This window comes from Gekko japonicus, unplaced genomic scaffold, assembly GCF_001447785.1.
Source record: "Gekko japonicus isolate JY-2015 unplaced genomic scaffold, Gekko_japonicus_V1.1 scaffold37, whole genome shotgun sequence".
Lineage (NCBI taxonomy): Eukaryota > Metazoa > Chordata > Lepidosauria > Squamata > Gekkonidae > Gekko > Gekko japonicus.
In genome coordinates this window covers 3,677,828-3,688,573 of record NW_015171503.1, presented here as the reverse complement: position 1 = coordinate 3,688,573, position 10,746 = coordinate 3,677,828, and the positions used below count along the sequence as shown (strand labels likewise).

The 10,746-nt window shown below is 46.7% G+C and overlaps 1 protein-coding gene across 2 annotated transcripts in view; it reads left to right on the top strand.

Annotated features, from left to right (window-relative positions):
* Positions 1 to 7,429, top strand: part of MAFF (v-maf avian musculoaponeurotic fibrosarcoma oncogene homolog F) — a 23,409-nt gene extending 15,980 nt beyond the window's left edge. The window contains exons 1-2 of one of the 2 annotated variants that reach the window (XM_015419173.1): positions 3 to 38; positions 4,173 to 7,429. In XM_015419173.1, the coding sequence (XP_015274659.1) occupies positions 3 to 38; positions 4,173 to 4,586 (450 nt within the window). In that variant the 3' untranslated portion in view covers positions 4,587 to 7,429. Of the gene's footprint in view, positions 1 to 2; positions 39 to 4,172 lie in introns of those variants that run through there. The other variant, XM_015419174.1, reaches the window with a different exon arrangement.
* Positions 7,430 to 10,746: the final 3,317 nt, after the last annotated feature.

Sequence of the window (10,746 nt, the reverse complement as noted above, 5' to 3'; positions counted from 1 at the left end):
AAATGTCAGCTGACAGCTTGTCAAGCAAAGCCCTCAAGGTAAGAGCCTGTTAGTGCTGAAGAACAAGCTTCCCCCAGTCATGGGTTTCACGTGTCTTTAAACTGACATCAAGTCAGACCAAGATGTGGGAGGGAGAGCTCATCCCTCCATAAAAATAGACAGTTTCACATTCTGGTCACAATTTAGTTAATCAAACTGGCCTCCATATCCCAATCTAGAGCAATTCAAAAGTGTGAAGGTATCTTTATCCTTCATGCCCAGGCAGAATTTTTGCATATCTATATATCTAATACCGAAGTCGCCCCCTGCGTGTGGATACTTATTTCCGCACATCGGGGTCACCTGGGGGGGAGGGAGATGTTTGTGCAGACTTGGGGCAGTCCCCAGGTGTGCACAAAAATCTGAAACCTGTAAAAAAAATAGCCCCGAAAGTGACAGAGCATCCCCTGCGCATGCGCAGGGGGATACTTAAATCCCCCCAAAAGTGACAGAGTGTCCCCTGCGCATGCGCAGGGAACACTCTGCAAACTCCCTCGCCGCCGCTGCTTCGAAGCCAGGGGGGGGAACCAAAAAGTCACTCGGGCCTCGCTTTGGAGCCAGGGAGAAAGAGAAGGGGGTAGATTGAGCGAGGTGGGTGGAGGGGGGTGGAGGAGATGGGGGAACTGGTGGGATGGGGGGGAATTTACCTCCTCCTCCTGCTTCCTCCTCTTCCTTATAGGTGTGGAGCTCCCTCCCCCCCTCCCGCGAGTATCGCGGGTCCCGTCCCTTGTCTCTATATATTCTCTTCCATCAGCTTGTATCCAAACCCTTCCCTCCCTCGGTACCTTTCAGAACCGTAACTAGCTCATTTTGTACCCGAGGCAAGAATATAAAATTGCACCCCCTATAATTCATAGTAGTTACTTTGGTAATAAGGTAAATACATAAATAACAAGAGTAATAATAACACAATGTTTATTTTAGTCATGATATACTTTTTCTATGCCCCTCAATTTTTTGAGAGCCATTTTGGTGTAGTGGTTAAGAGTGGCAGTCTCTAATCTGGAGAACCGGGTTTGATTCCCCACTCCTCCACATGAAGCCTGCTGGATGACCTTGGGCCAGTCACACTTCTCTCAGGGCTCTCTCAGCCCCACCTATCTCACAGGGTGTCTGTTGGGAGACAAAGGGAAGGTGATTGTAAGCCGCTTTGACAACCAGTTTGATGTAGTGGTTAGGAGCGCGGACTCTAATCTGGGAGAACCAGGTTTGAGTCCCACTTCTCCACATGCAGCTGCTGGTGTGACTATGGGTCAGTCACAAGTTCTTTCAGAGCTGTTCTCATAAGGGCAGTTCCTGAGAGAGCTCTCTCAGCCCCACCTACCTCACAGGGTGTCTGTTGTGGGCATAGGCGTAATCTTCGTGGGGGCGGCGGGGCTTCAGCCCCCGCCGAAATTTTCAGGAAGCTGCTCAGCCTCCCCCGGGAGCCACCCTTGCTCCTAGCAAAGCAATGCCTCTGACCCAGCCCCAGCCCCCCCCCCGGGAAATTGGAAAGTCTACACCCTTGGTTGTGGGGAGGGGAAGAAAAGGGGATTGTAAGCCGCTCTGAGACTTCTTTGGGTAGTGAAGGGCGGGGTATAAATCCAATATCATCTTCTTCTCTTGAGGCTCCTTTGGGTAGAGAAAAACGGGGTATAAAAACCAGCTCTTCTTCTTCTTGTGCTGAGACAAGCGCCTCACTTGCCTTGCCCTTGTTACAGCTCTGGCACCTTGCTCCACTTCCTTGTGCTGGCTCCCTCTGTTTTTTTATTTCATAACTGTCTTTCCTGCCTATATTTATTGTCCATCTTCCTCTTGCAGCTCCTGCATTGTCAGGTATACACCCATGCAAGGCTTAGCATACAACTGGAAAGAATCAGACAAGCTCTACAGAATCCTGAAAGACCAAACTTTATTTTTTAGTAGGGTGGCCAACCTCTAGATATAGGGTCCAGAGATCTCCCAGAATTGCAACTGATCTCCAGATGACAGATCAGTTCACCTGGAGAAAATGGCAACTTTCAAGGGTGGGCTGTATGGCGTTCTACCACACCAAGGTCCCTCCTCTCCCCAAACCCCAGCTTTTGCAGACTCTGCTCCCAAATCTCCAGGAATTTCCCAACCTGCAGCTGGTAACCCAGTATTTGAGAGGCCAAGTTTCTAATCCTCGCAACTGCAGAAATGTGTGTTGAAGCATGCGGACAGTGTCTGCAAGGGATTCCAGTGGGAGTGGAGCCAAAAGGGGGAAGAGCTTCAGCATCCTTCCCTTTTGGCCTATGGTGTTTTTCCTGTAAGGGTGTGATTGTGTGAGTTGTGACTGTGTGTTTGTGCAGGTTTTTTTAAATGTGATCTGTTTTTATTACCATGTAGGGTTGGCACCACATTTCCTGTTCTGTCTTGATTACCTTCATTCTACTAGCTTCTGGGGAGAGGGGTTGCTTATTTGTTTTTCCTGTGTTACAATTTGACATCTATCTTTAAAAGGTACAAATGATGGCATGACTAATATGATATGGTATGTCTCCAGGGACTCCATGCCCCCCCCCTCCACTCAATAAAAATAATTGAGAGGCCAGGAAAGTAGAAATGATACTTCATAGGAATCTTATTTTCTATGTACGTATTGCAAACCACAATTTCTATGACTCCAGATGTTATATTCTGTCACGTGTCAAATATAATTAATTTATGTGCATGTATATAGTACTGTAGGAGCTGCGGTGGCTCAAGTGGTTTATTTATTTATTTATTTTTATCCCGCCCTCCCGCCGAAGTGGCTCAGGGCGGCTTACAACAGTAAAACAGTAAAACAATTCATCTAAAACAATCTATACAACATTAAAACCCTGAACTGCAGGCTTTGGAAGGTCAGTAGTTCAGCAGTTCGAGACCCGAGTTGCCACATGATGGAGTGAGCTCCCATCTCTAGTTCCAGCTCCTGCCAACCTAGCAGTTCGAAAGCAAGAAATTGCAAGTAGATAAATAGGTACCACTTTGGTGGGAAGGTAACAGCGTTCCGTGCGCCTTGGTGTTTAGTCATGCCGGCCACATGACCACGGAAACGTCTTCGGACAGTGCTGGCTCTTCGGCATTGAAACGGAGATGAGCACCGCAACCCTAGAGTTGGAGTCGACTGGCTTTCGAGCAAGGGAACCTTTACCTTTATATAGTACTGTTCATTTTTGAGTTACCCTATTATCTTTTTCTAAAAAGTAGTCTGGGAATTGTCCCCCTCACAGGTTCCATAACTGATCTCCTCTCACAGCTTCCCTAAACTGAGCAAGAAATTAGCATATGAGGGGAAAGGAATGTAACTGGTTGCCGTTGCCTTCCTGACTTTCTAGGAGAGGAGCGGATTCTCTTGGCTAAGGGAGGGCTTCTTATGAAACAATGGGTATAGGACTAGCTGGGTATTGTCTTGGGGTTTGAAATGTTGAATAGCCTAAAATGGTACTCATAAGACAGACCTCAGGCTACAAGCAGTCTATAGAACAGCTTAAAAAGGACCCCTTCCATTGAAACCTGGTAAAAAGGCATGTTTTGGTCTGGCACCTAAAGAAAGGTAGGTGCCAGACAAGCCTTGAGGTGGAGAGCATTCCAGAGGTGAGGTGCCACCACTTTGGTCCTCACCCACCTCAGTTCTGTATATGGGGGTCCAAAGACCAGGACTCAAGAGCGGACCTCTCATTTACGTGACCAGGGCAGATAATTACCTACCTACCTCTAGCCCTAGTTTCCCACCCCTGAGGAACTGAGTAGGAGGAGGAAAAAATGGCCACCACATAGTGATGCCCTAGGAGTTTCCTGTAGTCTCTATGTTAAAGACCATAGAGACTAGGGGAGGCAGCCTAGAGCATCACCCAGAAGTTATATCATATCTTCCCCAGACTCTGTAGAGGCAGTGTTGGGAACCCTACTCAAAGTGCATCTTAACTTCACATTTGTATGTGTACATCTTTTTTCTTTATATTAAGAGCATATTTGTTGCAGAATTTAGGTTTTCTGGGTGCAAAATATTATTGGATCTGCTCAATTTTCTCCAGCCCTTTTACCTTTTTACCTGAGCTGACCAGCACTCAGTTATGTTCGATTTCCTGTGTTCCTCCCTTTGTTGTTCCTTCCTTTTGACACTTACCTGCCTATTCTGTGAACAGATCAAGCGGGAGATGGGTGAGAACACGCCACACCTGTCAGATGAGGAGTTAATGGGGTTGTCGGTGCGAGAGCTCAACCACCATCTGCGAGGCCTCTCCAAGGAGGAGGTGGCCCGGTTGAAACAACGCCGGCGTACACTGAAGAACCGGGGCTACGCAGCCAGCTGCCGGGTCAAGCGTGTTTGCCAGAAGGAAGAGCTGCAGAAGCAGAAAACAGAGTTGGAAAGGGAGGTGGATAAGCTGGCTCGCGAGAATGCTGCCATGCGCCTTGAGCTCGATGCCCTGCGTAGCAAGTATGAGGCGCTGCAAGGCTTTGCCCGCACGGTCACCGCTCACGGTACTACTGCCAAGGTGGCTACGGCCAGTGTTATTACCATCGTCAAGTCTGGCTCCAACCAGGCATCGTACTCCTAGTGCCTACAAGCAGAGTTGTGAACTGAGTCCTGTTGCCATTCCTCTGCCCAGCTCTCACCTAGAACGGCTGTAGCTGCACTGGCCCCTTCTCCTCCTGTTTTTCTTCCGCCATCTTAAGGAGACTGAATTGACTTGAAGACAAAATGGCTGAACGTTGAACTTCCTCCTCTGTCCCCTGTCTTCGTTGGGGGAAGGGTGGGAAGGTGGTGCCTGACTCGTGTTATTTTTGCTGTTAATGTGATCCCTGAATTGGAATGCAGTGGCCAGTTATCCTTTTTCCCCTTCCTGATCCGCTTTTCTCTTCCCACTTTGTAGTCTGTCTTCTTCCCCTCTAAGTTAGTGTAATGAGCTGAAGATGGCTTCTCTGTGGTAGCTGTGAATACAGCTATAGAGAATGTTCGGTTGTATAGGTAGCAAAAGGGAAATACCTTATTCATGAGGGAGCAAAAACGATGCGATGTTGAAGCTAAGGAGAACTGAGAGGAAGGGCGGGGCATAAATGTAATAAAAGCCTGTATTGTCAGTAAGAACCAAGGAGCAATCTAGGAGGTCACAAGAACTGGTTACCTTTCAGATCTCTTGACAGCCCAGGTTGCCCTTGGCCTGTTTGTGAGGATTGTCATACATCCCAATTTTATACCATAAGCGAGCAGCCCTAAGCTGTGAAACCCCATGTGATGAGAGCATTACAAGACCAACCCAAGTTAGAGTTTCCAATGAGCAAGCACGCTTCATAGCAATACAGGAAAGGGGACATTAGTTGAGGCAAGGGGAAAGAAGGAGGATTATTTTGGGGTGATGACGAGGATAATGAGAGGAAGGCGATCATGAGGTCCGCGTGAGAGCAAAGTCGCTGGCATGCCATACTGTATATCAATACTGTATATCAAAGGAGAGACCACTGCTGCCTCCAGCTATGAATGCATGTAAACACTGGTTCATGTATACTTTTCACCTAACAGTGCTGTTGGGCTGAGGGTACAAAATGTCTGTCGTGGAACAGAAGCAACTTCATAAATGGTGAGTGTAAGGTGAGGAAAGTAAAGATGGGGTTGAGATGAGCCAGGCGAGAGAAGGATAAAGCACGTGAGATGGTGGGGTAGGAAAGTGGCAGCAGGGAAGCCTTTCTGTTCCGGTGTAAGCAACAAAATTTGCCTGACTTTGCAGCTGGTGTGCTGTGCACAGTGTAATGGGTATCACAACTGGGGAACAAACAAGGGGCGCAAAAGTCACCCATTCCCTAAGAAAGCCTGGTGGGGGCCAGTGTCTTACTAGGCTGTATCAGCTTGTTTGAAAATGAATAATAGGAAGTTGAAGCGTTTCCCCCCCTGACATTCTAGAGGGAAGTATTTACATTTTCTTTCCATCTTTTGACTTTTTCATTGTATGGAAACATTAGAAATCGGGAAAGAACTCCTTGCTAATATTGTGGAGATAAGTGTGCAGTGTATTAGCAGACTCTAACTGCAGGTCTGGTAGGACAGTACAGAAGAAATGCCAATTCCTCGCTGTGTTGATGCTGTTTTTAAACGCTTTCCTCTAACTTTGTTTTCACCCAGGGCAGCGAGTTAGTTTGTGGCCACCTTTACACAAACCAAAACTGAAAGCTCCTAGAAGAGGGGGAGCTAGACAAAGAAAGCCCAGCCAGAAAAAAATCGGATTGGGAGGAATGTGTGAGAGCAGAGAGCTGGTGCTGCCCCTGAAATGTCTTGTGTCTCATCGTATTTTTCTCTTCACCCTGTTGGATCCTGCTGCATTACTAAAGCAAAAGAACTGAGGAAACTCCTTGCCGAGTACCCAGAATCTGAGTGTGGTTTCTCTCCCCGCCTTCTCAAGAAGATAGGGGGAAACACTCTTGGATTTCCCAGCAGACTGTTGCTGTTCTGCTATGAAAGGGCAGTGGGGCCTCAGGGCTAATTTAGCCCCAGCTGAAATGGGATTCTGGGTGTGGGTTTACTTCTTGAAATCATTCAAGGGTCTATGGTGCTCGTGTCCCTGTGAACAACCAGGTTGCCCCTCATGCCAGGGCACCAGCAGCCTGGTTGGGGTGGGTTGCCTGACTGGAACATGTCACCTAAGAAGAAGACTACACTGGCCAAGCCGTCTCAGCTCGTCTGCTGTCATGTGTTAAACTGGCCTGAGACTGGTCCAAACAGGGAGCAAAGCTGTAGATAGAACCTCCATACCCAGGAGAGGCTGCCCGGTCAATCTTTCTGATCTTTTTTTTTTGTTTTAAAGTAGGCAAGCTAATAAGGCAGGGATGGCTTGGATTCAAGTGCTCCTTCCTAAATAACAGAAAGGGCATTCGATTAGAGGACTCGCAAAGGCACCTTTCCCACTCTTTGCATATAAATTTGACATAGGAACCGGTGAGCATTTGTGAGCAGTCACTTCTAGGCATTGTACCATTGTGAGTTATTTAAGTGGCAAGCAGTTACCCCTTTAATTCTTTAGACATATGGGTGGGTTCACCCATCCTGCAGCTTACCTGTGACATCCACCACCACCCCCCATGATGGAATCAGCTTCCAAGCCAGTGTTGTCCTCCCTCCCGCTGCTTTAATGATTCTCATGGGTGGGTTCCTTGTTAGCATTCTTCCCTTCCCCTTCCTCATTTCCCTCCCTGTGATTTATTTATTGCACGAATATAAGTTATTTTCACGTCCTTTATGCCATTCCGCCTTGTGGCACGGCCAGGATGTTGGTACAGAGCCGTACTTTATATTTTATATATGCAAATCACATTTTATCTTCTATAGAGCAAGAAAAAAAGTACTTATTTATTTTCTGACTTACAGTAAGTGTCCTGCCAGACTCCTCTGTATTTTGTAGACTTTACAAATAAAGCCAATTTTTTTTTTCAAAACCGAAAAGCTGGAAACAAGGTGTTTGTATTTTCTCAAACTGTTTTTGTGTTTATTTAGGAGCCAGTTTGGTGTAGTCGTTAAGTGTGCGGACTGTAATCTGGGAAAACGGGTTTGATTCCCCACTCCTCCACTTGCAGCTGCTGGATGACCTTGGGCAAGCCATAGTTCTGAGAAGAGCTGTCCTTGAAAGGGCAGTTCTTGAAAGAGCTCTCCCAGCCCCACCTACCTCACAGGGTGTCTGTTGTGGGGACTCCTCCTCCTCCTCCTGCTGCACATTTTTTTGTTCTGCCTCTCCAGGGACCTGCCTGGGGCCTCCCATCCAAGTACTATCCAGGGCTGATCCTGCTTAGCTTCTGAGATCTGGTGCGATTGAGCTAGCCTAGAGCATCCAGGTCAGAGCCCAACATGGCTTACAACATAAAAATAAAAGCAAAACACCTTAAGATATTAAAATTCAGCATTAAAAATCACCAGCCCAGCATAAAAGCATAGATCATAGTAACAGGGCACTGACGGCTTAAAATAATGGTTAAAATAGTGTTTAAAAATCAACCCTTTAATTAAAAGCCTGCATGAACAGAACCATTTTGGCCTAGCACCTGCACGGTGCCAGCTGAGCCTCAAGAGGAAAGACATTCTGTATGTAAGCGAGGTGCCACTACTGAAAAAGCCCTGTTGCTGGTTGCCACCCTCTTCACCTCTAAAGGCACAGAGAGTAGGGCTCATGTGGCAAATCTTAACTGTATTCATGTAACGCTGTGGTAGGCTGAGGAGCCATGAACAAGTTTGAGGGCGCTCATCCAGACAACTGCTTTAACGTGTGCTCCAAATCTATCTCAGCCCAGCAGTGCTCATTCCCTCTCCAAGGCAATCTGATATCCTGTACACATGTAATGTGAATCAGAGCAGCTGTGCATTGGAGAGGTACCCGGAAATGCTGGCATATGCTGAACAAAATGGAGAATGACAGTATACAAAAGGTCCTAACTTTTCAATAGAATAGTATAATATGGGGAAACGCTTATGCTCTCTCTAGGAATAAAGCAGGGCTAGAGGTGAGTGGGGTTGGGGGAAGACATAAAGGGCTCTGCCATGGAGTTTCATATCACGGGCAATAGCTAATAGATGCCAACTGTACCAGTGTAACCCCTTCACACCTGGCGCTAGATGTTCTAGCTGGAAGTAAGATGACTAACATTCCCCGGGTACAAGAGACAGGACATGTGGTGTAAGGATAATATGAAGTCACCATAGCAGCTTCACTACTTGTAATGAAGTCACTGCACTAACAACAGGACCAAGCCATTTCAGCAAAGTAGCCCAAATCAAATGTGGGTTGAATGACTCGATCAAAAATTTGACAAGCCAAAGCATGGGAACGCAAGGGGCTGCAGAAATAGGTTTCAGGCATGATCCAGCCAAGATGAGTTCTATGTTCTCTTAATTGCACTGGAGGAGACTTTAGCATCTTAATTTTACTGAAATCCATTGAACATTGAATTGCGTCAGTTCTGGTAGATCTAGGGGCAGATGTAAAAAAAAGTGTAAATAACAATTCATATTCATTTGTCATGTGGAGGAAAAATGGATGCAAAGACTAAAAATCAAATGTGATTGAATGACTCCAAGAGAATGTTCTGTACAAAGAACCACCAGTTTACACACAGCACACGTTTTTGGTTTCTATAATGAAGGGGCTTGTGAATTCTTTCACTGCTCACACCGTATTTATTTTCCACTGATCAGGTTACGCATTCAGTCACATTAGGAAGCAACCACACAGCTGCTTTATTGTGTAGCTGAATGTGCACCAAACCTACATAAATAATAAAATTAATTTAGGGTGGCTTGCAGCTGACCCAATACAGACACACTGAGTTGTGAGTACAATTGGTGGAGAATCAGCTACATTTTAGCACCTGCTTAATGATTGTCGAGACAGCCTGTGGGAACTAGGCCACACAAGCCAGAATATCCACATTTAAAGTCATCTAGTATGAGACATGGCTCTCTTTAGGCAGCTCAATTCTGCTTGTAGCACTTCATCCTATGGGTTTGATGGGTAGAGGAGTCTTCCTTAAAGGGAAGGGGTTGTCTGTGATGAGAGAGAAGACACAACTTTTTTTTAAAAAAATTCACAATGCTGTAAACAAGGGCAGACAGGGAAGTTAATGTGGCCCAGAAACATGTATGGGCCACTCAGCTAAGAACTGGAGCCAGCAACATCCAGGAGAGATGTCTGCTCACTCAGCGCTTTCTCCTGCACCTCTGCCAACAGGAGGAATCCACCAGTGAGTCAGTCCTCCTTATTTGAGCCACTGGCCAGGCTTGAGACAAGCGGCTCCCTCACTGGAGATCTTCAGGAGGCAGGGCAGGCCTCGTTTGCCAAAGCTTTTGATGGCAAACGAAAAAGCAGCAGGCATATTTTTTTTAGAAGAGGAGGAGGAGGAGGAGTCTCAGAGCAGTTTACAATCTCCTTTCCCTTCCCTTCCCCTCCCCACAACAGGCATCCTGTGAGGTAGGTGGGGCTGAGAGGGCTCGATAACTGCTCCTGAGAGAGCAGCTCTGAGAGAACCTGTAACTGATCCTGGGTCACACAAGCAGCTGTATGTGGAGAACTGGGGAATCAAACCCGGTTCACCCAGATTAGAGTCCGCGTTCCTAACCACTACACCAAACTGGCTCTAGGTGAGGGAGGAAGTATTGGGTGGTTTTATTTTTATCTGGTTTCAAGCTAATGTTTTAATCATTACCTCTAAGCTGCCTTGAGCCAACAGGAAAAGCAGGGTACGGATATTTCAAGAAATAATTGGAAGCACCCACGGGGGCGTGACTATCCTCTTCACCAGTGACCCACTGGGAATTTTCCCTTGGCTATGAGTTTGCTTTGCATCTCGGGCACCCAGCTGCAGGGCATTTTATTCCTCGGGAGAATAAGAAGGCAGCAATGGAGTGGCCAGGTAGTCACTGTAGCACATATTTAATGTGCCATCAAGTCACAACCGACTCATGGAGACCCCCTCCACAGGGTGTTTAAGGCAAGAGATGAACAGAGGTGGTTTGCCATCACCTTCCACATTAGATTTATTATATGCTACAAGTACACCTGCCCTGACCTGGATAGCCCAGGCTAGCCCAATCTTGTCAGATCTAGGAAGCTAAGCAGGGTCAGTTCTGACTAGAGATGTGAAGGCCCAGAAAAAAACCGGAAAAATTCGGGGGGGAAATCGGTTTTTCCCCATTTTTTTCCTGAAGCTTTTTTTGTATTTTTCCAAAAAATAGGAAAAATTAAA